This window comes from Phaethon aethereus (genome assembly GCF_964289735.1).
Source record: "Phaethon aethereus genome assembly, chromosome: 3".
Taxonomy (NCBI): domain Eukaryota; kingdom Metazoa; phylum Chordata; class Aves; order Phaethontiformes; family Phaethontidae; genus Phaethon; species Phaethon aethereus.
In genome coordinates, this window is record NC_138576.1 from 90,770,502 (window position 1) to 90,797,659 (window position 27,158).

At 41.4% G+C, this 27,158-nt stretch overlaps 1 protein-coding gene across 1 annotated transcript; it reads left to right on the top strand.

Moving 5' to 3' along the window:
• Positions 1 to 26,865, top strand: LOC309403911 (protein ELYS-like; the record flags this gene model as incomplete). Its single annotated transcript, XM_081998206.1, is given in 28 exon segments — positions 1 to 121; positions 1,335 to 1,588; positions 2,924 to 3,104; positions 3,883 to 4,090; positions 5,319 to 5,435; positions 6,454 to 6,538; positions 10,593 to 10,743; positions 13,094 to 13,226; positions 13,315 to 13,496; positions 13,964 to 14,025; positions 14,965 to 15,096; positions 17,042 to 17,132; positions 17,219 to 17,308; positions 17,472 to 17,612; positions 18,405 to 18,481; positions 18,485 to 18,509; positions 19,269 to 19,359; positions 19,361 to 19,362; positions 20,864 to 20,985; positions 21,093 to 21,149; positions 22,333 to 22,479; positions 23,236 to 23,423; positions 23,596 to 23,740; positions 23,835 to 23,966; positions 25,129 to 25,276; positions 25,363 to 25,504; positions 26,050 to 26,157; positions 26,647 to 26,865. Coding segments are annotated over 28 exon segments (3,504 nt in total). The 3' UTR covers positions 26,819 to 26,865.
• Between the last annotated feature and the right edge of the window lie 293 nt (positions 26,866 to 27,158).

Here is a 27,158-nt window from a genome sequence, read left to right on the forward strand (position 1 = left end):
ATGGGAGACCTAACGGCTCAGGTAACGAGCAGTCTGCTGCAGTTTCCCGAGGGGACTATCCAGGCCCTTGCGGAAGATGGAATAACCCCAGGTTCTGTGCTGTGCGGGAAGTTTTCTGGAGGTGAGCATTTTCCTTTAGCTTTTAGGTATAAGGTTGTCACTGCCTGGAGGTTACCTGACGCGTAGGGTCACGGTATCAGCTGTGTCAGGTTGGTGCTGTTAAGACGCATCAGGTTTTGAGAGAACAAAAAGGATGTTTTAACGATTAAAAATGCGAATAGTAAAACACTAGCGTGTTACTCACATTGACATTACAACAGCTTGCACCGGTCTTGTGCCATTAAAATAATTCACTTAGTTACTGTGCTCAGTCAGTGGGCCCTCCTCCATTTTTCATTAAAGAAAAGGCAGTTTTCAAGAAAGTAATAGTGTTGCTTTGGGCCGTATTTATTTGTACCAGCTCAAGCTCTAGGACCATCCTAACGTCACATGCAGAAATAGTTCTTCTGCAGTGTCGCAGAGGCAACCCCCCCCATTTTTCTTTTCTAGTCTGAATGAAAACAGAAGGAAGAGGATAACCCTGTTCAGCGCCGCAGCCCCATATCTCCCAAGTACTTAATGGGGTGCAGATGAGGAGCCAGTGAGAGCTGCTGGAAGTGGCTGAGCAGATTAGGTAGTTGAGTTTCTGGGTGATCTGAAACTGGATAGAGCTGGGTGCCCATCTGGATGTCTAGGCTTCTGTTAAGCCCAGGTAGAGTCTATCTACCGGACTGTAAATGCAGTAATTGAGTTAAGACTTCCTTTGAGCTTGAAGTAGCTCAGTGGAACAGAATGTGCTAAATTCTTTCTGTGATCGGCACGTGTAAAAGCTGAAATTTGCTCAAGCAGTGCTCATTTTAAGATAGTTTCTTGTTGAAGTCCAAACCCTTGCCCAAAGTAGGCATGTGTCAAGTAAAACTCAGAAACTAGAAATGAATTGGTTTAGATTTGTTGCGTCAGAAGTATGCTCCAAGAGTTGTATTCCCATATGTATTCAGGTGATTTCTGGCAAAAACAAGCCAAACATGGTATAAAGACTGTAGATCAATATATTGTAATCTTTATCGCAAATGATCAGAATTCTTCAGTGCAGGAATGGCAAGTACAAATGCAAAATAAGAAGCGTTGCCTGAGGATTTCAGTAGGCGACTTTAAATAATTGACCCGAGTGAGGTAAGTCAGTCTTCCTCTGTTAGGTACTTTTCTTGAAGGAAAGGGGCAGTGACTGTGATTTTTCAGTTGTTTTCAACCTTCTCTTGGAGATGGGCCGTAGTCAGCTTGCTTTTCTCTTACAGGGAGAAAGCACCTAGCATGGCTGGCGTGTGGTCCTCAACTTGAGGTCGTGAACTCTGTGACAGGAGAGCGGCTCTCGGCATATCGTTTTGGCGGCGTGAATGAACAGCCTCCCATTGTTCGTGTGGTAAAGGAGTTTTCCTGGCAGAACAGAACTGGACTACTGGTTGGGTTGGAAGAAGCCGAGGGAAGCGTTCTCTGCCTGTACGACCTTGGAATATCAAAAGTGGTTAAAGCAGTTGCTCTTCCAGGAAGGGTGCGTACTTTTTAGTCGGAGAAACGAAGCTTTTAGGTGGTTAGGTGCTGCATAGTCCTGTTGCAGGGAAAGCTGTGGAGCGTCTCTTTGTAGGAGGAATTTTTTCTATATTGCCTTAAGACGCTGTCACTTCCGAGTACCCCGTCAAGACAGCCTTGATGTAAAATCCTGGACTTAACGGTACCATTATCGTTTGAGTTTACTGATAGTGAAGCAAGTTTTCTGGTTTTATTGTAGAGCACATAGTTACCTAACTCTCCACTTGCACAAAAAAGCCTTGAAAAATACCTTTTTTTGGCCAGAGAGAAGAACAAAAAACCCCACCCCACTCTTCAAACTGTCTGTAACATATGTTTCCTACATGCTTGATTGCTGTCAGAAACACTGCCTTCAAAATATACCAACATACTTTTGTTGTATAGCTGTAGTGCAGGCGTCTTCATGTGCTCGTAGCTCGTACCTCTGCTACAGCAGTCACTACTATTGCCCTGTGATGTGTTGCAGTGCTGAAAGGTCTGTCTTGACCTCCTAATGAAGTTGCGTGCAGACCGCGTCGCATGTTAAAGAGCAGCGTGCACTTCTTCCTGAGCTGGAGTTAGCTTTTTTTCTAACAAGCTGCTGTTCTTCCTGCTGTTGTTTTAGGCTGGCTTTTTAAATCTTTGTTAGCATTCATAAAAGTGCTGGTGTGCATTTAAAACAGTTTTTTTTACTTTATCTGGTCGTTATTTTTCTTCTCAGTGAGGACCAGTGTAAATGTGACGAAGCTAGTATCTGCCTTCAGCACTTTCTGAAAATGTTTCATTCCCATGGAAATGGTGTGTTTGCCATGCAAGTTGCCCGCCGCCTCGTCTGACTGACAGCCATGGCTTATCCTAATGCCTGTTTGGCAAAGGCGGCACCGGCTGTATGGCAGTGCTGATGGGCTGTGGGCAGTGGGAGAACTAGATTTAGTTTTCTCTTTCTTACTTAAGTCCCTTAAATATGATAAAGTTTCTTGCATAGAACTGATTTTCTGTGCTTTCTTAGAGTTAATTATTTCTACGGAGGAGGTGGAAATTAGTAAGCTGTAGGAATAGAATTCCCAACTTTAAGGTGAAGTTAATTCAGTTAGGTAACTGTAGGAACTCTAGTAAGTGGAAGGCAGGAACAGGTTTTTGTAGAGGGCCTTCTGTTCCCACCCCGCCTTTATGTAATTGGAAACAAGGCTTTGCTTCCGAGTCCTACGATCCTGTATTTATTGTCTTGTTTCTGATGTGCTAATTCTGGCTTCACTTCTGAATGATTTCTCTTCAGCTTGTCAAACAGCTTGAATAGCAACTTGTAGTTTTCCTGTAGGTAACTGCTGTAGAACCCATAACTAATGACAGAGGACCCAGCGTGAGCACTGGGCACCTACATCGGAGTCTGCGATGGCTCTTTGGAGTGGCAGCAGTGGCTACAGATGCTGGTCATCTACTTCTGGTTGACCTTTGCTTGGATGATTTATCTTGCCATCAGAATGAAGCAGAAGCATTGGGTAAGCTTGCAGGTTTTAAACTTGAATTTGAAAGGAAGGAAAGGTGTGTCTTTTAAATAAACAATACACGTCCCACTTTGAAGATACTAGTGTGCAGACATTTACGACTGCTGATTGCAGATGGTGGTTTGACACCGTATAGTCCTGAACCGATGAAGAATGGCTTAATACTCCTCCCAGTGCTCTAAATGCCTTCCTCCCACCCCGACCCCTATGTGGCTATGATTCTTGCCAGTGAGGTGTAGGAATTGTAGCATCTGAGTTGGTGCAGCTGCCTGATAGGGAGTTGTGTCAGAGGTGCCCTATTTCTCCGGAATGTTCTTGTGCTTCTGCAAATTGACTTGGGACAAAATTTGGGCTCGTTTTTTAAAAAACATCTGACGTATGAAAAATCACGCATTTGGATGAATGAAATCTCTGATTTGTGTACTCAGATTGCATACGCTGTTTCGGCTACTACAGCAGCGGCTTCAGGAGTAGATGTCACTTCAGATAGATAGCTTCATCATGAGGCCCAGACTCCTCTGATTTACAGAGCGCAAGAAGAATTTGTCTATGAAGGTTACACTTTTACCAGGTTTTGAAATACGAGTGAGAATACCCATCGCGTCAGAGAGTTCTTAATGTTCTTTGAACACATCCAGCATGGAAATAGCAAGAGAAGTGTTGCATAAATGGGTGTTTTGCCTGGGGCGGTAGAAGTAGCTTATACGCGTTGTCACGTCAGTGTTTAAAATGGCATACCGCATTCATTTATGGTGTGGTTTTGTGTGTGTAGATCCAGAAGTCGTTACTAGAATTCTTGCTGGAGTTCCACAAAGGAGAGAAACTGTGACCACAGAAGGAAGGCATCTCTGTTTCCAATTACAAAATCCTTCAGGAGCAGCAATATCAACCCTGTGCTACATAAGCAGAAGCAATCAGCTCGTTGTGGGTTTTTCAGATGGCTACCTGTCACTATGGAGTATGAAAACGTTGCAGCGGGAGTAAGTAGGCCTGTACCCTTGGCCATGCCAGGACGGGGAAGGGTCTCAATTTTTTGCTGAAGGAAGTATGTTAATTTAGGAGAGAGACCTTTTTCAGGGACTGGAATTTTGATTATAACCTTGGAATGTTTGGAAATCCTCTTCTGAGACAACTGCTAAGTCCTACATGGATTAAGTGGACCGCCTTCTCCCCCATGGACTAGCATTGTTTTCCTTCTTGTGCCTGTGGATTGAGGAATCGTGGAAAGCATGCTCCTTTGGGGTGACGTCAAGCAGTTAGGGTGCGATAGAGCTGAGTTCTGTAAGACAGTGTGTCCTCTCGGTAGGATTCAGTGAAACCAGGAAATGTGTGTATTTTGATGAAAGAGATTTTAGAAATTACGTTGCAGCACCAGTTGCTGCCATTGGGGCATACATGGAAAGGCTTAAGTATGTTAAGAATGCGCTTTTGGTGATAATATTCTTTAAAGTGTCCAGGATGAAACTAGTGAGACATGAAAAACCAGTAGCTGATCTGTGCCAGAAGGCAGATTCTTTCCTGCATTTCAGCCTTGACCGACGTAGGGGATTGACCCCTTCCAAGGCAACGATGCATGTGAAGGAAAGTTTACTTGGAAGACTTGCAGATGAGGATAAGGGACCCGTAAATCTATAAGCAATAGGGAAATGTAGAGAAGATTTTAACTCTGCCACAGAGCAATCGCACTTGAAATACTTGACCAAATTCAGATAGGGATTCCCTTAAGCACATCTGCAGTGACTGACCAGAAACTATTGGATGCATAAAAAGACAGTGGAGGAATAGTTAGGGGGCAAGAATGGATTGTGAAGGTGCAGATACGGTTCAGAAGCCTGGAAGAAAAATGCTTGGTGTCATTTTAGATTTGTTCAGGAGCTATGCTGCTTTTTAAGTTCAATATTGAAGTAGGCTACAAGAGCAGGACCAATCTTCTGCGTGGCAGCTGAAGTAGTCATTTGTGTTCCTTGTCCTCAGGCAGAGGAGGACATAAACCCAGGTTATTGCATTTGATGGACAGTAGTTTCCTCACCTCCTGACTGTTCCATAAAACGTAGTGGCTTCCTTGACTCACTTGTTTGAGCCAGAAGTATGACCTTCCGTGCTTTGAGGATAAGCATGTAAGGTGCTCTTTTCTCAGAAGATGCTTCTGCCCTTCTGCAAACAGTTTGTGCCGGTGGGCTGACCTTTTTTTTTTCTTGAACCCTGTAGGCACCACTCTCAGCTTGAAGGAGGAAGGATTCCTGTCTATGCTGTCACTTTTCAAGAGCCTGAGAACGATCCTCGCAAGTGTTGCTACTTGTGGGCTGTTCAGTCTACACAAGAAAGGTAATTGGAAACTTACTGGAAGAGACTGACTTTTTTTAAAAAATATATTTGTTCACATACAGTTGCTACATGTATAGTTGTTTTGTTTATTTAGCTGTGTGGGAGGTTCTCTGAGGTACAGAAGTTGTTACGCTTACAAGGCAAATTTGACAGGCTTTAACGGACGTGAAGAGGGACCTAGTAGTTCCTACCTCCTGAAAAGAACGCAAAGCAACAGCAGCTGTATTTTTGTGCTTGCGTTCTTAAATGATTTCCTTTGTTTCTTGGCGACTGCTTCATGGCTTGTTTGACACTCGCACCACAGTATTAAATTACCGTTAAAAGTAGTTGAGGCTGCAGATCTAGCCCAGTAAATGTGCCGATGTAACAGTCTGCTGCCCCTAAAGGAGGGAGGTGACAGTATTGCCGATTCCCTTGCGGCAACTCTAGCAGTCTTTCGAGCCTTCATGAGCCGGTTCAGCTCAGCTGGCAGAGAACGATCACTGGTCAGCAGAAAGGTCACCGGTTGCCTGCTGGGCTAATGAATCAAATCAGTATGTGGAAGGGTGCAGTGTATGCAAGAGAGGGACTGGAACTTTGGTGGGAAGGGACGGGGAGAAAGAGCTCTCTCTTCCAGCACCGGGAAGCTATTTAACCAGCTCAGGTGTTCATGGAGCGGCAGTCTGCTTCAGTTTGACTTTAAAGCAGTTTTGATCGAGAGCTTTTCACCATGAAGAAGTGAAGAGATATTCTATTTCCACTATTTCCACACTATTTCCAACATTATTTAGTCCATACAACATGCTAAAGCCTCCATATTGTATGGTTAGCATTTGCCCCTCAAGGTGTGCTAGTGTCAGATCGTCCTCCTTTATGTTTTAGCGGCTAAATGTGACCAGTCGTGATGTTTTGGGAAGTGGTGTTTTTCTTTTCAGCAAGAGCACACTCTTAAGAATACTTCAGTCTAGATCTAATAAAATGATAATGAGGACTACAAAGCAGCTTTGTCATCAAATTTCCTCATTTTTACCTTTTTCAGTGAAGGTGATGTTGTGAGTTTACATCTGTTGCAGTTAGAATTTGGTGACAGAAAACGCCTGGCATCAGGACAAGTCATGTATGAGGTAAGACGTGCATGTATGTGAGAGGAAGAAAACAGTCATTTTCTCTAAGTGCGTATCAGTTAAGTTGTCAGGGCTAATAGTTACCATCACAATTCCGAGACCTCTAAAAAAAGAAGTGCTTTGCTGAGTCTTCTTGGGCATGGCCTGTGGCCATACTTTTTGAAAACAAGCCATACAATTGTATACTGCAGTGTCGTGTGTTCCAGCTAGATTCGTCTGCAAAGAGCCCGTATAAATTCAATTCCTGAAGAAGCAACAGCTTTTACCCGTAAAATTATTCTTGACTGAAACACCAAATTAATGGCACGTAGGAAGTGAAGACAGAGCTTTGAGTAGCTTTGCTTAACCAAACCGCAGGCTTGAATAAGCTTCTGTCTGTCTCCCTTTCTTAAAATATGGCCCCCCTCTCTCTCTCCCCCCCTCATGTCCTTTTCTGATCTTTGTTTTTATATTCTTGTTTTTCTTTTGAGCTCTGCAAGCTGGACTTGGAATGAAACGTAGTTACAGCGTCTCTTAAGTGTTGATCCTGAAGCTTAGTAGCTGTAAAGGTAACCCTTTCTACTTTTTGGCTGGGTCACCTATGCAGTCTACTCTTAAAGCCAGCAAAATATGTACATGCAGTAAAGAGTGGTATGACTTGGTCAGAAGAGCATACATAAATTTTTAGAACTGGCTTCAAAGGTGGTGTGTTTAAAATATAGATGAGGTATCATGATATTTCTGACATCTAACAGATGTAAGCCGCATCTGTATAACGGATAGTTGTCTTCAGTAGCATGCTTGGAAGTCTTCCAAAACCTTTTTGAGGGGAAAGTAATCTCACTTCAGAGCAAGTTTTTCCTCCTGTTTTGATACTTTCTCATGCATGTCCTCAATAGGTGTGGAATGAAATAGGGGTGGTTCGTTTCTAAACACTCGTGGTACGTGTTCTTATTGTGACTGTGCGTTTTGATTTTCTGCATGAGCTTGGGTTTGGACCTTTTTGGTTTTCCTTCTATACAGGAAAGCTGCTTCCTCTTGTAAGGAAGCAACGTCCAAATTGTAAGCGTTGCTTTTGACTAGGTAAAGGTTGGGTGTTTGGAAAAGGTGGTGTTTCTTTAAAATGCATTCTCTCTCATGGTGACAAAGTAGAAATATCTTCAAGTGATTCAGCATGATCTAGATATGGATGTCTTCTCTTTATCTCTGCTTATGCGCTGTTTTTTTTTATGACATAACAATACCGTGCTGTAGAGGAGGAGAGCACCCTGATTGGGTTTTTTAGCTGTAAGTGGGCTTTCTCTGCAGTTCTCTGCTGCATCTCTTGTAGTGCTCTAAGCACTTTGGCAGGTTGATAGGAGAAGGTTTCTTTGATCTTTCTGCAGTTTCACTTTTGAACTCCGTCTTAGTTTTATCCTCTTTTAAAAGTTATTTTTGGCTACAATCTTAGCAGCGGCCCAGACAAATCCTTGTACTGTGTGCTTCTTTGAGTAAAAAAGGAGGTGTCTATATCCATTCCTCTCGTGGCTACTTTGTTCTGTCTCAACCCTTCAATCTTAAAATGTTTGACCTTCAACTCTTTGGCTGTTCTTTGTCTTGGCCATCTTATTTTCCCAAACAAAAGGTGTGACACGTGTCAGTCTTTACCTCAGAGGGTTGAAACGTTTCATCAGCCTTTAAAAATGCATCTACTAGAAACTCCAGTTGACACTCTTTAAAGAAAGCACACAAAGGGATTAAATAGGGTTACTGTGTTTGTGGCCTGAGAAAGCTGTGGTGTACTTAATGTAAGACCTTTAAGCCAGTGCAGACCATGCAACCAGCCACACGTTCACAGGCTTGTGAGAGGTGTCAGGCACCAGTCTCTGGGTTTGAGGCAGTTTACTCCCCTGCTACTTCTTGCATCCCTGTGATGAGTGTCGTGGAAGACTGAAACAGGAACCAGTCGTACAAGGTAAGTGGAAGAGAGAACAAAACAGCTAGTCCCTCTGGGGGGAAAAGGCAGGTTCTTCAGCTGGCTTCCAGATGAGCCACTTACACATACCAAGATGGGATAACACCTACTGCCACAAAAACATCAAACCCCACCAAAACCAATTTTCAACCCCCGAAAAACCCAGAAGATGCATTAGGGCAGAATCTGTGCTCTACAGCGGGCACTTTTAGTCTCAAAATACTTCCTTGTAGTCACAGAGTGGTCAGTACTACATGACTGTCTGCCTACATGGCTGGCTGAGTCAAGTTTCTTGTCCGACCTCAGTGGCAGCAAAGGTAAGAGTTGTTCCCACTTGCCAGGCCAAGTTTGAGTAACAAGGAGGAATCTATTGTTGATCCTTGTTCACTGAATAGAGTTCAAAGGAACTTGAAAGACTTGCCTACTACAGCAGTGCTTTACTTCCCAGGAATCAGACTTGAGGCTGCAAAGCAGTGTCATAGTAAAAAGTCACAAATACGACTTTTGTCACATGTGGCACTGTCTTGTTATAAATGCGTGTCAGGCTTGTGTCTCCATTGCCTTCAAGGCTGGTGTAAGTCTGCTCAAGGAATTAAACATAATGCTAGCTTTAAGTTAGGCTTTCCAAGATCTTTTTGTACCATCTCAGCAGTTGCTAAATGTAGTGCATGAAATCATGGTGATGGAGCAGATCTTTACGTTTGTCCTACACAGTGCTTGTGGATGGAAAAGTATAGAGTTTCTACGTTCATATCAGAGTCTGATGAGTGCATCTCATTTGAAAAGTGTCTTCATTTTTTACTGGGCAATAAAGACTTTGCTTAATATCTTCCATACAATGGAGTTCCTTCACTTAGATTTGCTTGCCCCAGGGTAGAAAATGTAAAATACACTGCTGGGCTTCAGAATTATTTTTCTTCTCAGTAATGAAAGAGTTAATTTTGGTTTTTAAATTATTTTTGGTTTAGACTGCCTTGATATTTATTTCCTGGAACTGTGAAGAGAAAGCTTGCCTTTTCTCAGATTAGGCGAATTAGATGTATCGCATGAGATGATATTGGAATGTGTTGTTTCACGCCAACAACTCAGCTTCTCAGCTTTGAGAGCTCTGAAAGCTTAGGGAACTTGGGGAGAATGTGGTCTGATCAGTTTGGGGGTTGTTTTATGTTAGGTGGTGCGTGGGGTTTTTGAGTTTTCTTTTTTTTTGTTTGGTGTTTTGTTGTTGTGGTTTGTTTTGGGTGTTTTTTTAGTTGTAAAGCTGCCATTTGTCCACAATACACAAATTCATGTGTTGTGCGGTAGACCGGATGAACAAATGCTGTATTTGGAAAGAGAGTATTTCATTTAATGCTTACTTAGGAGATGGTGGTAGCAGAGGCTCAACACAATCCTGCCGGGGTCTCTGTGTATCTCAAAGTAGTTTGCTTACTCTGTAGTAATTCGTGATCCTAAACACCTTGTCCATGTGCACCCCATGTCCTTTCTGTTTTCCCCTTTTGCTATTGGCTGTGCTTGGTGAAGGAACTGAGGGATATTTCACCCATTACTCTCTGACAAGCTTCGAGGAGGAGCTGGTAAGAGCTGACGTGGTTTGAAAGAAGATTGTGAACCACTAAGAAGGCCTCATAGTTGCGACAGAGGGGTGCATGTTCACTCCAGTGGTGTGCCTGTAGAGAAGAGCTCTCAACAGAGCTTTAGCTGCTGTAGTGCCACGACTTTTCTAACTCCATCGGTTCTGTAATCAAGACATGGAGCAAAGAGCTTTGCGTGCATATCTGTTGTATTATTTCAGGTATTGCTTTGTAAATATACGTTTAGGTTTGTAAAGAAACCTTGATGCTGCATGGAATTCTGCAAATTCTTTTGATCTGAATAACATTAGGGAAATGCTACATTTTGGAGGTGTGCAAAGCCTTTAGAGCCAAACTTACCCATTACAATTTGACACTTAATTCTCTTGCATGTCAGTTGTACTTTCTATTTACCGTAATAAAGAACTCAAGGGTAACACACGGTATAATATGCATATTATGTCAGAGAGAGACATTCGTTCATATTTAGGTATACTGTATGTTTTAATCTCAAAATGACCTTTTTCCTCCTCTTTTATTCTTTCCCCAGGGTTTGGAATACTGTGACGAAAGGTATAGCTTAGATCTCATGGGTGGAGTCTTTCCCTCGAGAGGGCAGATCAGCAATATTAAATTACTTAGCTGCCAGACTGTAGAAAAATTTTGCAACCACGTTGACAGAGAGGATAGCGTTAATGAAGGTTTGTCTGTGTTTGGTTATTCTAAAATAAATGGATTCTGAGCAATGAATACTGTTCTGTACCCACAGGCTGAAAGTCTTAAATGTCTGCATAGACTAGCTTGTTTGGATTATTTAAAAAGAAGAAACTGTGTGCTTAAGTGATGTGGGACTTCTTTCAGGGAAAAAATAGGTTTTATTTTATGCGTGCTGACATGTTATAGCGATGTGTGGTGGGGCTATCTATATGATGCCGGTCAGTCCTTTTATTCCTCTAGCTGTCGTCTTTGAACAACAAGGTCATTCCGTCCACTGCTTAGGAATGTTACCTGATTTTTTTTTTTTTTTTTTTCCCCTGTTCAAACCTGTATCTGCATCTGCATCCAGTTGGCAGCTGGTCACAAGTGGTGTTCCCCAAGGCTCAGTTTTGGGGCCAGTCTTGTTTCATATCTTTATCAACGACCAGGACGAGGGGATTGAGCGCACCCTCAGTAAGTTTGTGGACAACACCAAGCTGGCCGGCAGTGTTGATGCACTCGAGGGTAGGAAGGCTGTGCAGAGGGATCTGGACAGGCTGGATCAATGGTCCGAGGCCAACTGTATGCGATTCAACAAGGCCAAGTGCCAGGGCACTTGGGTCACACCAACCCCATGCAACGCTACAGGCTTGGGGAAGAGGGGCTGCAAAGCTACCTGGTGGAAAAGCACCTGGGGCTGCTGGTCGACAGCCAGCTGAACATGAGCAGGCAGTGTGCCCAGGGGCCAAGAAGAAAACAGCATCCGGGCCTGTATCGGAAACAGTGTGGCCAGCAGGAGTAGGGATATGATCACCCCCCTGTACTCAGCCCTGGTGAGGCCGCACCTGGAATCCTGTGTTCAGTTTTGGGCCCCTCACTACAAGAAGGACGTTGAGTTGCTGGAGTGTGTCCAGAGAAGGGCAAGGAAGCTGGTGAAGGGTCTGGAGCACACGTCTTGTGAGGAGCGCTGAGGGACCTGGGGTTGTTTAGTCTGGAGGAAAGGAGGCTGAGGAGAGCCCTTATCACTCTCTACAAGTACCTGAAAGGAGGTTGTAACGAGGTGGTTGTTGGTCTCTTCTCCCAAGTAACTAGTGATAGGACGAGAAGAAAGGGCCTCAGGTTGTGCCATGGGAGGTTTGGACTGGATATTAGGCAAAATTTCTTGACCAAAAGGGTTATCAAGCATTGGAACAGGCTGTCCAGGGAAGTGCCTGAGTCACCATCCCTGGAAGTATTTTAAAGATGTGTAGATGTGGCACTTAGAGTCATGGTGTAGTGGTGGACTTGGCAGTGTCAGGTTTATGGTTGCACTTGATGATCATCAGGGTCTTTTCCAACGTAAATGATTCCATGATTCCATGATCTGCCTGCACATTTTTTCCTCTCTAAATCTAATACGCTCCTACTCCTACAAGTTCTTAAAGCAGTTAACTTGCCTTGTCCATATATGCAGTTAAAACTCTTAGGACATCTTTCATTATCTTGCAATAATTAAATATATGTCTCTGGGTTTACAAATTCAGTTATGCTCTGACCATATCTTTGAGCCTGCTGCAGTAATAACTTTCATAGCCTTTTGCTTTGACTGTGGTATTCACCTTCCCTCTCTTCCTTCTTATGGCCTTAACTTACGTCTGATGTCAGAAAGACGACACTTGCATGATCTTTCTAGGTTATTTCTGTTTATTATCTTTGACTTAGTCCCGAAGCAGCAACTTCCATCTCTTTTGTGATGCCATCCTCTACCAAGAGCTTGTCAAAGTCTAATAAAAACACGTTTGGGTTGAGAGAGCTGAAGTGTAACATTGGGAATGTTTTATGTTAAAATCTTTATTCCAATTGCCTGTTTGCTGGGTTTGGCTTTTTTTTAAATTAATTTTTTGTGCTAATTGATTTCTTTCATTCTGAATATGCTGGAAAGGAGCTATTCTTAAAACTTGCAGTTGACTCAGATCTGGAAATTAATAATGCCAGCTGATTGATACGAGTGTACCTGATAATTTTATGCTTTCTGAAAGTAGCAATGTACATGTTCGTAGCATATTTTTTTCCCTAAACTATTTGTCTAGCTAAATGTCTTGATCAACTCTTAATGTCTGGAAAACTTAATTAGCTAATAATTGTGTGTTTGCTTTGGCTTAGAGCTGGTACCATTTGAACAAGAAAAAGGGGCAGTATGACTGAAACCTATCACAGAGATGTTTGCTATTCCAGACATTTTTTTGATTAGTCTTAGTAAGTGTTCTGTTTCATGAGGGATAGAACAGAATGAAGCCAAAACAGAAAGTGGTGTTTTGAAAATATCAGAGAGATCATCTTTTCCACACATAAGAAACAATGTCTTGTCTTTTACAGTAACATCTCCTGAGACCAGTGTGTCAGTCTTCACTTGGCAAGTGAATACATGTGGTCAGGGAAAACCATCTGTTTATTTGGCTGTATTTGACATTAATCGCTGGTATCATGCTCAAATGCCAGATTCACTAAGGTAGGTTTTTCTTACGTTGTTTTCAATACCCCTCCAAAAAAATTCATTTGAATGCCGGCCTTTAGCTTATGCACTTGTTTTCTTTAAGGCCAGAAGAATTCCTTCATGACTGCCCCTACTTTGGATTGTGGTCACTGGACACTGTGATAAGCATGACTTCTCCAAACCTCCTTTTGGATATTCTGGTACATGAGCGAAGTCTAAGTCGGGGAGCTCCTCCTTCTTATCCACCACCTGAGCAGCTTTTTCATCCAAGGGACTATAGTTTTGGTAGGTGTTTCACTGCTTTAATAGTGATAAGCTTAAATTGAGGTCAAATGCCAATTATTGGTTCTCCTGTTCATTGTTTGTCAGTCAAAAACCAAACCAAAAACCGCACCCCACCCCGCCTCCAACTCTGAGTACGTTGCACTAACAAGGTATTTAATATTGTGAAACGTCTCTGACAGTCTGCTGAGTTTTGGGTTTTGGTGCTCTCATCATGTAGCCTGTGAAGTGGTGACGGTCATAAAATGAAATGACTTTGAACTGAAGCTCAAAGCACAGCGCCTCAATAGCACTAGAGATAAAATTTCTGCATGCAGTAATTGTTTTTTAAAACAAGTCTGTAAGTGATCTGATGAAGAAAATGGGTCCTCAGTTATGTCTTTCCAGACACTGCTGTTTAAAACTTGTAATCTGGTCATAACCTGGCTGTGAGAGTATGGGAGGTTGTCAAACGTTCCTTGTTTTTGCAGATGTTACGTGCTTGCTGACCTGCGGAGTTGTTCATGTGACTTGCACCGGCTTCCAGAAGGAGGTGATCTTTTACTATGTCTTTACTGAGAATGTCACGTACCTTGTCTAAGTTTTCTATTGCACGGCTTTGAATGTCAGAGACCATTTTATGCTTGTGCTGCCCATCCACAGGCATAATTGCAGTTGTGTCCTGCCAGTTTTATGCAAAGGGTAACGTTTTAGGTGCACTCTTGGGGCTGTAAAACTACCGTTGTCTCTTGTTGAAGCACGGTCAGGGATTGAATGTCTAGAAAGGAATAGAACGCTGCTCCCGGAGCAAGAACAAAGATGTTGTGGAAGTCGGGGAAAGCTGTTACTTCTTTACTACCCCTCAGTGGAACTGCCTGCATAGTCCGGAGTTAGGGTTTTGATCCCTGGTTAACTTGAAAAAGGAGGACAGAATGGAGAAAGTGGAAAATTATTTAACTGCTGGAGAAGAAATGAAATGTTTTTTTCTCCCAAACTTACTTGGCCAAGGTATAACTTCTGAGCCACTGCACAGATTGTGACAAAGAACTTTGCATTAAGTTTGAGCTCACCAAATATTTCCAACATGCATCAGCTTCTGCACAAACAGCCGTAGAAAGGATCTTCCACAGTGTGATTTCAAGTTGTGCGTTAGTTTTAGCTTGTATAGAACGTATTTTGTGTCAGTGTTCATGGACACAGAAAGGCCTGTCTATTGACATAGAAGCTTGAAAATACTTAATTAAGCATTGCAAGGGCTGCTAGTTTGTTGTACAGGATTCCTTTAAAGAAACTGTAACTGTTGGTTTGTCTGCCGTCTTTAAGACTCTACGTAGTAATGCTTACTCAGATTGCGAACCTAAAGCATAACACCGATGCAAGCTTTCTGACAGTTTACCTGAACGTTTCTATTATTTCTCTTAGTGGTTACCCAGAACCTTGGTGACTGAATAATAATGCTGTCTTAATCTGTAGTTCTCGATTGATGTTTCAGACCTTGAAATTTTTAAAGAAACAGGGTCCTTTAATAATAAGAGAAGCCACTCATGAGAGCTACAATAGGTGTCTTGAGGCTGGCTTGCTGTCTCCGAGACTAGTTGATGTTGAGCCATCCAGTTTGAGTCAGGTGAGTGCACATCAGGGAATCAAGGGGGAAATACATCCATCTTTAGAGACCTGTTTATTACTTCTGTGCCACAAATATGCACAAAGGAGTGTGTAATCTGTGCTGGTCATGCGCAACATGAAGCATCTTTCCCTCAGAACGACCTTGATCCCCATCACTTTCTCAAGTGTTAGGTCCAGTGCAGTAGCTGACGAGGGGGGTGTCTCACTCGGATGCGAGCTATTGCAAACATCAGCTTGCTGCACTAAACAGGATCATTTGCTTCCAAGGAAGTGGGCTGTGGTAAACAACTCCTGTTGTCAGCTCTACGTGACAGTTTCATCACTGCTTGCCCTCATTTCCCCTTCGTCAGCAGGCTTTTCTGCAGCTTCTCGAAGCAGATCTTCACCTCGGTAGCCTTTGCCTTGTGCTACAGTAGCCCAGTTTTCTCCTCTTAGACGGCCCTCTTGTTGCTGCAACACCTTAATCACCTTTGTCTTATGACACCCACGACCTTCTGTCTGCTTTCTCCCCCCATAGTGACTTCACCCCGCTCTGTCATAGGCTTCCCATCTGCAGTGCACCTACCTTTCTCTCTCATCTGAAGAGTTTCATGAGAGATGGAGCCTATGTGGTACACAGCCCATCTTCCCCCAGGCAGGAACTTAAGCTGAAGGATCAGCTAGCTAGTCATTGCCCAGTGGAGCAACTAGTAGGAAGGGGAAAGCAGTCTTCCTGCTGGCCTCATCTTCCTGTCTCCTGGATTCGTCACCAGATTTGTGGAAGTGTGGTAGGGCAAAGAACACTTCTGCACAGGGTGGTAGCTAAAATAAATTTCTTGGCAAGCTGGCCTAGCGTGTAGACTGTTTCCTTTGCAAGCCTGATGTAGACTCTTACATTCAAATTGAGATGTTCTGATGTTGCCTTCAGTTTGGATATAACTTGGGAAATCAAGAACTTTTTAATAACCTTTGCTGAATTGTGACTGTATCATTCAGAGACCTGTGATGTATTTGAGCAGGGATTTCTTTTGCACGTTAGTAAGACAAGTTTCAGAATTGTGGTCAAGAAGCTTGGTTAGGAGTTTTGTTGGCCACCGTAAGCAGTATTTGGTGTGTTTCCCTTGTCTGAAACCTGTTTTCAGAAAAAGGTGGGAATACCCCATATGTATTCTAATGTGTAGAAATTGCTTTGGGTGTAACGATTTTGCCTAGAAGGGAAAGATACTTTTGAATGTGTTTAAAAACAAACAAACAATCAAAAAACCTAAAAGAAAAAAGTAAAACTTTATGAAGAATCGTTTCACCTGAAAGAAGTATCGGAACACCGGCTGAATTAAGCTGCTACTTCATGTCACGTGTCTGTGCATTATCCTTGTAAAGGATTACCACTACATGATAGTATGGTATCTGAACAGCCTAAAATTTAAACCTATTAGAATTGAAATGCTTCACATCTTTTCTGTCAATTTAAGAAATTATAACTTAACGTTTTGGGTGTCAGAATTGCTTCCTGTTGTCACAGTCAAGAAAGCTGCTTGACCTTAGTTCCGCTGTTTCCCTGCAAACGTCATTGCATAGTTGTACTTGGTCTGTCCCCTTCGTGCATTCCTGACGGCAAACTCAACTGCACAAAATGCACAATGGGTATTAGCAGAGGATGCTCCTAAAGCCAGTTAATTTGAACTCAGTAAATTGAGAGTGTAATGCAGAGGCATGGAAGCAAAGATTAGAATTAGCCCTCCGTAAGTTGAAATTTCGGAGGAAAACTGAGAGTGTTCCTCAGAACAACAGGCAGCCCAGCCTGCGGCTCGAATTAAGCAAAAGAATGTGGAATTAGTTGCATGTGTCCTAATTGGGTTTGTGATGTCTGAATGAGGACACAGGTAGACACAAACATTTACTGTTGGTGGTTCAGATACTGAAAGTATGCAAGGTTCTCATTTTATTTTGTCTGTTATGTTTAGGAGGAGCAATTAGAAGCACTATTGTCAGCAGCCATCCAGACAGGTTCTTTAGAACTTCTGACTGGATGCATTAAATATTGGACATCTGAAGGTAATGGTTCTTATGCTGTTTTTATGTCATGTCGTTTTTAGTTTGAAGTTGTTGATTCATTTCTTTTTTGTTTTACTTTTTTAAAGAGCAGCCAAGTTCCGCTGCTAATTTACGGTTTGTTCTTGAGTGGACATGGAACAAAGTGGCCTATACAAAAGATGAATTTGACCAAATATGTGTGTACTAGCATAGTCATTTTGCAAACATAAACTCATTCTTTCTAACTGAGCTTATGCAGTAATCTGCCGGTATATGATACTGCACGTGGTTACTTTAGGTGTACATTGAAACTCTGCAGTTGCGCTGTAGGCTAATGATTTGATGTTTATTCTTGAAAAGGTGTTCCGCTCTTTGACGGCTCTTGCAACTTCGTTGACCCACAGACATTACAGTCTCTTCAGCACTGCCAGTTGCTTTTGAGCAACCTTAGCACAGTCTTAAACTGTTTTCTAACAGAAGCACAAGAGCTTACTCAAAAAGGTTTGTAATAATGTTACTAAATCTTTGCTATGTTTTATTAAGAGTTGGAATTATGCTTGGGTTGTAATTGTGGAAACAGGAGCTTTTTTTGGGTTTGGTGGTTGGAAGACAGTCACATTTAGCTGGGAGAAAGGGCTTAAGTCTGAGACCTTGGCACCACCGTTTAATATGCTTTGAGTTCAGGGAAACGGTTTGTTGTGGAGTTCATGCAAGTGGGTAGGGGAGGCTATGTTCAGCGAGAGCCTATGTAGGCAACTGGGTTGAAGTCACAGCAACTTGAACGTGGTAATGCTGAAAATTAATCCTTTTCATTCTTAGCTAGCAATTTATAATTGCATGCAAATCTTGTATTGCAAATTGCTAAAACTATGAAGGAAGCATAAGTGAGTAACTTTGTAAAGTAAGTTACTTGAGTTTCTATCGCTTTTTATATTTTAAATTATTCTTGGCACATTGAGGGGAAAAAAAAAAGAAAAAAAAAAGAAAGAATATCCCTTTGCTCTAGTAAAAAAGTCTGCTACATGAAAACAAATGTCTTATTCATGAGTGTATTTAATAGCTCAGGCTTTATTTATTTTTTTGTTTTAGCCACTCGTTCTTTGTAGGGGTTGCTTTTTGTTTTGTTGATGATTGTGGGTTTTTTCTTCTAATAAGAAAGAGGTACAGAGTGAAAAATGCAAATACAAAGATTTCTACTGTGTTATTTTTGTACTTTCTATTTAGTCTGATGAAGAGGGTTTTGTAAAAATGAAAGGAATTGCATCACAAAAATCATCTTGTGCCTTCTTTCAGGTTTTGCAGACTTGACAAACAAGCAAGTGGTAACTAGCCTCATTTCTTTGTATGCACAAGTGGTCATCTGGTTTTGTTGATCCAGTCTCCTTCCAGAGGCTTTAGGTGAGCATAAACCGTAACACATTTGTAACAAGGAGACTATCCAGTAAGGGATTCCTATGAACATGTTCTTAGCCATGCTTCTGTAAATGTTTTAACAGTAACGAGTCATGTTAGTTCAGTGAGAGCGTATGCTGAAGTTTCTGGTGAAATTGAGATTTTGCTGGTTTACATAGTGTGGAATAATGCAACCGGTGTCTTTCCTGGATGTTTTTAGGAATAGCAATAAGCCTCTGACTTCAAGGGGTTGCTTGTGTCCACAGCTTGAACTACACGCCTTTTTAACCAAATAACCATTAACCAACTAGTACTGGAATGCTTGTTTTTACAGTAAAAGCGTTACCTGCATGTTTTGAACTTTTTATGTGTTGCTTGAGGAAAAACTACGCCTTGGAAATACTTCTTTATTTGGATGGATTATAAATTCTATTGCCAGCCTTGACTGTCTTACAGATGCTCACGTGGTATTTTCAAAAACACATTCCCTTTGAGAATTGTTTTTTGTTATATAGTGAATTTCAGCTTACACTGCATGTTCTGAACACTACATCAACTGTAAACTTGAAATGGCACTTGAGACGAGAAGGCACTGAGTCTTGTGTCCTACATCTCTTTTAGCAGAGGCAGAAATAGGACTGGCTTCTTTGGGAGTTGGAGGCTCCTGATGCTTAGCTTGTGTGATCTTCTGTCTTTTTAGTCAAAAGTTCTAGTTTAAAAATGTGATATTACTTCTTTGACTTGCTCTGCCTTTATTGCCTGTAGATGATGATATGCATTTGTCTCGACCTTTCTACAACTATCCTCTGATTCAGAGCTACTATACCGGTCACCAACAGAAACTTGAGCGTTTATCAAGGTAAGCCTTGCAGAAAAACTCTAGAACAGTTCCACTGCAAATTCACAAGTGGAAATGGATGGCTTTCATATCAACAGTTGTATTTGCTATGCTTAATGCGTTGGCTGGCAGTACTCTCGGTGCATGTGTCCTGTGGAACACAGAGGCTACTTTCCTGTGTTAAAATGTTTATATATACCTCTGCTCAGTAGCATTTGTTGGTGTCCTCATTTATTGGTAGCGGACTTAATTCATTGTCTAACCTGTACAATTCGTTACTACTGAAAAAGATGTTGTGATTAGGATAGAGTTGGTCGTCTCCGGTTCAGCAAAGCATAGCGTTCACAGAGCAATGGTTTTGGACAGAGAAGAAAGCATGTTATGAAAAAAAAAAAAGCCATCTGTTTTATTGACGAGTAACAGATGGGAATAATTGTGTTGGCCTCAATCTCCTACTCGGAAGTGCATTTGTGTAATTTAACAAGATAGTCAGTTACATGTAGTTACTAGGCACACCCGGCACTCTCCTGGCTGCTGGATAGAAGTCACTTCCTAATGTGAACTCTCTTTCCTGGCCTAGCTTGCTAATGCCTCGGATTAGATGATAATAGGTTTTTCTTTGGAAATTGTGCTGAACACTAAAGAAGGACCTAAAGAAGCTTAGGCTGTGGCACTGTGAACAAGATGAGTTAAGGGGGAAGCTGCAGTCTGTTAGGTATTGACTGGGAGGTTTGGCTTACTTAGCTTACTGCTCAGGTGACTTCTGTACAGACCCGTGTGTTCCTTAGAAGCATACAGCCTCTAGCATGCTTTTCCTGCTTTTTATCATCGGGAAATTAAAGGGTAGTGTCGCAGTCAGCAGAAGACTGCGATGGACTTTTGAAGAATGTGATTTTTAAAAGTTCAGCCATCCATAATTGTACTGGTATGTGTCCAGAAACATAAATGCTGCTTAAGATGATGCTAAGATTTTACCTGTATGCTCAGCTTTCTGAAAGTAACTTGTTTTCAGTAGCAGAAGAGAGATGCTGAGAACAAAATCTGAAATTTCCATTATGTTGTCTCACAGCTGTGATTTGGAACACTTGAGTTTGAGGCACTGGAGTTGTGTTGCAGAATAGTCCTGATGTTTTCATACTGTTATGTTTCCTCTGCTAGAATGTGTGAGTGGTTATTTCTGGCACTGAAAGAACTTTGTTTATTCTTCCTTTGTACTACAAGTAACACAACAAAAAAGAAAACCTACACACTAAAAGGTCATTGCAACTTTTCCCTTAGTGAGAGATCTTTTAGGATTTCTATTGCAAGCTCCTTTAATAATTGAATATGAACTAACGAACGTCTTTCATCTGACTCGGAAATTTTTTTCATGACTTGAAATTCAAGTCACAATCATGCCTTTGTGTGTTTGCTGCTTTCTTTGCCTCATGGGAGCTTTTATTTTGTTTTGACTGGCGGAAATCTGAGAGGCTGGAATTAGTGTTTTACTCTGCACAAATCCTTGCTACATTTTGTTCCGGAGAAAAATGGGATTCTGACTGCTTGATGATTGATGGAATGGTTTCGCAGTTAGGAGACCAAGTTGAGAAGGTGTGGCAGAGAGATGAAGGAGGAACTGGGAGATACCCACCTGCTAGTTTGCATGTGAGTGTTATCATCACTGAAAACAACAGCAGCAGCCCCCCGGCCCCCAAACCAATGATTTTATGAAAGACAGGAGTTTTTTAAAAACTTCCACTTTTTCATTTCAGGCGCTGCTGCATCTCTATTTGCTTGAAAACATTGAAGAAAGCTACAAACATGCAATTGTATCCTTTCTCATTATTTTTATTACACTTTCAGTACATGCACATAAATGTTCCTAAGTGTTTGCCACCTACAAGTTTAATGTCGTTTTTCTATTTATGCCTCAAACACAATGCAAGTGAAAACCTTTAGTGTAGAATTAAGTCGTAGACAGAAGGATTGTTTTATTTCTTAGCACTGTGGGTTTTTTATGATTTATTTTTTTAATGTTTTGTTGCAAAGCCTTCTGATATGACAAAACAGATTTACTAAGAAATGTTGAAGATGATAAGCCTCTTTAGGGTTTCTCAAAATTTAAACACAGTTTTTAATTTTTGGAAGCACCCGTATCTGTAGCAAATGGCTACTTGCTAGAATGATGCACTGAAACGTGCAGCTTCAGAACAAACGTATTTCTAACAGTGGTTAGAACCAGTACCTGTTTTTTACTGAAATCATCAATTTTCCAGCCCAGCTGACAGTGCTTGCTTTTGTTCTGTTAAAAGTGCTGGCACACAGAATAATAACCAGGGAGAAGAGAAAAGGCATTGCGCAGCAACTTAATTTTTTAAGCTGCTGAAATACAGAGAATTGCTTTTGGTTGATTGTTGCCTAACTCCAGAGGGGAGCCAAGAGAGCAAGGGGTTTAAAAACTGTTGTAGCCCAGAGCTGTCTTATTAGAACATGTCCCTGAAAACGATGTCAGAAAATGACACTACCAATGAGTGATCCACATACTGTTTTAAACCCAGTTTTAATCATTCAGAGCCAAGTTGTATAGTAAGGACACTGTCATTTACGTTGTTTAATATACTCTGCAATTGAGGGGAAAAAACCAGCTGTAGAATTTGTTTGCTTTAATCACTAAGCATTGGATGTTCAAATGGTCTGAATGTCCAGTTGGTATCTCCGCTGCCTAAAGAGGGAACCTGAGTTTATAACGGAAGTATTTAAAGACCTGAAGTTAACCTTTTTGAATGCCTTACAGAAATCAAACTGTATTTCTTTCTGGTTATTTATTCAGAATGCAGCTTTGTGGTTAGAACCTGACTATCTTCAGGTTACAATAGCTTAAAATGGCAAGATTTATACATTAGTATTTTCTGCTTCCTACTTATATTCTTCCTTCATTATGTTTTTCTAAATGTAATGTGATAAATTTTTGGTCTTAAAATTTATTAGCCTTAATTAGATACTTGATATCAGACAATTTACTTGCTGCTCGATATCATGCATTCCTTTCCGAATAAAACGGAAACTTCAGTCGACTCCTTCCCAACTGCCTTTGCTATCCCCTGGGGTCTTGTTAAGCTTATTCAAGGTTTTTGGCTTCTAGATCACAACGATTATGAAGTAAGTATGTTGCAGTTTAATTAGACATACATTGCAGTACAAAGCTGTCATCTAAAACATGATTTTAAAAAATCGGTGCTTAGCTAATACCAGGTGCTAAAACCATAGACACCTTTTTGTAGTACTGCTACGACATCTTCAGCAGTAAATTATGATTTGAAACTTTGTTTTCATTATTTTGACAGGAAATTGATTAAAACAAAGAAGAAAGCATCTTTCATAATGCTTGGTATTTGAATTTTCAAAGCCATCCATTTAGGTTGTTTTCAGCACACCAGTTGAGCACTTTCTCAAAACCAGTGTTTTAAGTACTCTAAACAGTGAAACTGCAGTCGTGGCAGCAAGATTTGAGACAGAAGTCTGCAAAAGAGACTTTTCACCCGAATTCATGTTCTTTCTGATGCTGAAGGTTGTGCTTTGCCTGTCATGATGTTAATATAGTCTGTTTGTCTGGGAGAATAACTGGTTGTTTAGGAGTGTATTTATAAAAAATGATGTTTGTGTACAGAGATTTGATTAACCTAGAAGAGTGTGAATCACTCCTTTTGAAACACCCGCTTTCTTCTGTATGGCCAAGTGAATTTTTTTTTCTGCCAAATACTTAAGAATTGTTATTTACGTACCCTGTATCAAATATTTCATGAGTCATGTAAGTTTACTTAACACCCATTCACCCTCACTTAAGAAAGTTGTGAATGTTTTTGTTGCATGGGTGTATGTATATATTGTAATAGACCTGATCTCCAACTTCTGCAGAACTCCCTGGCCCTGCTCTTTCACCCAGCTACAATCAAAACTGTGTCATGGCAACATACGAGAATTATTCAATCCCTCATGTGCCAAGGAGAGCATAGGCGAGCCCTCAGATACCTGCAGATGATGAAGCCATCGATGTCAAGCAGCAGTGAAGTGCGCCTTTTCCTCACTGTGTTGTTGTCCAATAGGTAAAGAAATATATCCTGCCGTTTTGGCATTCAAATATTGTGAGAAGTGGAGCACGACTAATGTAAATCACGATCCCCTAAATTTCCTTGAAACATGGAATACAATAACTTTGGGGCATCTTTTTGCTTATACTAAGACTATTCCTTTACATCTCAAAAAAATTAATTACAGGTGCATGGTGGAGGCGTGGAGTCTGTTGCAGCAACATTCCACTAAGTTAAACATAGAAGAGCTGTTAAAACACATGTATGAAATCTGTCAGGAGATGGGACTGATGGAAGACTTACTGAAGCTACCTTTCACAGACACTGAACAAGTATGTGTGGACAAGAAAAAAAATCTTAATTGTCTCTTTGAAAAGAGAAAAAGCAGAATCATAATAGATTTTTGAAATGTGTTCTTTCTCATAGGAGAGTTTGGAGAAGTTTTTACAGACCAATGCTGGTGTTCAGAATCATGAATTTCTTTTAGTCCACCATCTGCAGCGTGCCAACTATATCCCAGCACTACAGTTGAATCAGTCAATGAAGGTTAACCTTATGGTAAGTGTAAAAGTTCTGTCAAGTGTGCAAGCTTCTGTGTAGGTGTAACTAACTGTTTTTGATTGTACTCAGTAATAATCCTGCGTTGTTTTTTACACCATTCGTTGAAATACTAGGAATAAGATTCTACACCTTAAGTTATAGCTGAACCTAAACGTTGAACAGAATACTTCACTACTGCAAAGCTGCTCTGTGAAGTTAAGAACGAAATGTTACAGACCATTGCTGATGCAACCTACAATAGTTTGTTTGCATCTGAGGACTAAATACACATCTTTTCTATCAGCCAGTCTTATCGCGCAGTTGTTCACATATGTATGGTATAGATGATCAAAAGTGGTTTTTTGTGTCACTTCTTTCTGTGGAATGAAGAGTATGGTGGGTGTCATCTCTTGTATCTGGCATGCAACTTTGTTTTTCTAGCTGAGAGCAGTGTGCATGCCCATCCACGGGTAAAATTTGCGTGGTGGTTTGGTTATCTTTGTTTCCTCAAGTTATAGCGTGCTCCGCAATTCCAAAACTTTAACTGTACCACTTTTATGGCGGAAATTCTTATCTAACTTCTGTTTCTCAAATTAACCAGATTAACTTCGTATTGCGTGAACTTCTGTTATGGATCTGTGACGCCTTTGCTGTTTTCCGGAACCCTAGTTTTCCAGTGCACCAAATTTAAAAGGTGCTTTTGGAAATTTTAGATCCTGCATTTGAAAACTTTCATCCAACCAGAAGGTGTGTGTAGGTAGCTTTTTCTTACTCATTTTAGCATACACATCATTTTGTCCGACACCATTTGCAGTTGTCCCGTACAGTCAGTCATCTCGGACATTGGTGACTCAGGAAAAACAAGGGAGAGCCTGCTGTTTTGTCAGCCGTTTGAGGATTGCAGGTGACAGCAAGTGTATCAGAACAAGGTTCTGCAGAGTGCCATAGCTGTTTTACCTTGAAGTTGTGGGTTCTGTTATTCCTCTAGTCTTCCTTCCACTTTGCCAAAACTACCAGGTGAAGCTGGCGTGTGCTGATGGGCAGAACTTGCTGCTGGTGTGTGCAGTGGGTGTATTTTCCTCGACCTGTAGAGGAAATTTATTCACTAATTAGAAACAGCACAGATAGTTCTGTGCAATGTAATCAGTTACCTTTTTGCTTTACGCTTTTCATGCACCAGAACGATTGTGATCCTCGCTTGAGAGAGCGAGCGGTTGCCAGAAATTCCACGGTAGACCAATATGGCAAGATCCTGCCTAGAGTTCAAAGGAAGGTGGCTGTGGAGAAAGCCAAGCCTTACCGTTTGCCTTCATCGGTCTTAAGTCAAGGTACTTTTTAGGGGGTGAAATATAAGGGACAACTAACCATGGCTTTGATTCCACAAGGCTGATGTTTTTTCCCTCTTGCTTTACAGTTGCAAGACCAACACCATTGTCAACAGTAACAAAACAAGCTCATGCAGGAAATGCGCATTCTTTTGTCCATAATGTATTGTCCAAAATTGGAGAAGTTCAAGTGGGAATTGAGCAGCAAACCAGTTTCTCACGCTATGCTAGGTGAGCAGCCTTTTCACAGAGTTTAGTCTTGAGGTACGTGTTGGGAGAGAGAGAGAAAAATCCGTTTGAATGATGCTAGTGTTTCGGAGGGAAGGTGCACCTGAACGAAGCTTTGTTTGACTTTGTTTTGCTCATATGATATGTAACATTGAAGAAGCAACACAGCATAAGTAATAGTTGGAGAGAGTTTTTCTGCTACAATGATCTTATTTATGCAAATATACATGTTTACATGATGGCAAATGTGTTTACAGAATTTAAGATAGCGGAAAGTAAAGCTGTGATTACCGTCCAAGCTATCGGTGTACGGATTTTGATAGACTTGATCATGTGACCAAATAGTACTCTTTTACCTCCTCCTGCCCAGTTTCTGCCTTGTTTCTGCCTTTTTTACCCGAAACCCAGGCAGAATTGTAAAGAGTGGAAAAGAGGCTAGCAGCTGTCTGATGATTTTCCTCCAGGTGGTACGGTCAACTAAATTTGAGTTCTGATACGTACGGACTTCAGGGGATTGAAAGTCACTTACATTTTCCTTTTAAATCTAGTCCTAGAGCTACGGAACCACCAGCCGTAACACATCCTCTCCCTGACGCAGAGTTGCGCGATGCATTTGTTGTGACACCAGTTACAAAATGTTCACCAAACTGTTCCAGGTATAGTAGACCTGTACAGAACGATTATTTCAAAAAGGTGTTGCTTCTCATGCATATATGTGTGTGTGTGTGTGTGAGTGTGTCTATAGTCTCAGTGTTTGCAGTCTTCTGTTTTCCTATAGTTTTGTGTCTGTTAAAGAAAAGGTCAACTCAGGGACACAACTAAGTGGAGAATCTGAAGTGGTCCCAGCATTGAAATGTGGATGATTTTTCTTCTGGCATGAGAAGCACATCACTTGTGCAGCTTAAAATTGGACTACTCTTGCCTCAGAGGCAGTGATTTGCGAAATGAAGTATGGAATATAAAGAAATCATTAGAAAAAGAGAAAATGCCTGTAACTGGTTCATGGGCCTGGTGAGTGAGGGCTCACCCGTATTTCTTGTTTGTTGAATGTTTTTGCTATGTATCACCTCCGATTTCTTGAACGCAGCATGATTTTTTCCCATTTTTTAATTTATTTTCCTCTTTTAAATTGTGGATCTTAACAGACTGCTGGATTTGGTGGTTCATCCTGTTCCTTCGTGCTCTGCAGCACAGGGTGGTAGCGCTCAGTCACCATGCAGAGCCCCTGCTTCATTCATGGCCTCCAGCCCACTGAAATCAAATAGCCACGGTTCCATCTCACAAAAGGATTTTTCAAGAGTATCAGAGCGGAAGTAACTTGAGATTCCTCCTGTGGTTAAGGTTGGTATTTTAAAGAACCTGTAAAAACCAGCCAAACCAAAAGCTTGTAAACTTTGTTTAAAATGAAACCTGCAAAGGGATTTGACACTGTTATAAATGATTTAGTCCCAAACAGGATTCCAATTCAAACTTACAATTTATTAAGCGAATAGAGGCAAGCAAACAGCGCTGGGTGCGCCGGGAGTCTCTGCTCCACCAAGACGCACGCGGTACAGTTCCTGTTCCTGGTTTATATCCTGTCTGTTAATACATATTCATGAATAGGCGTGTCTTCTTCGGCAATGCCCTCTTCTCCTTCTAGAATCTTCTCGAATCT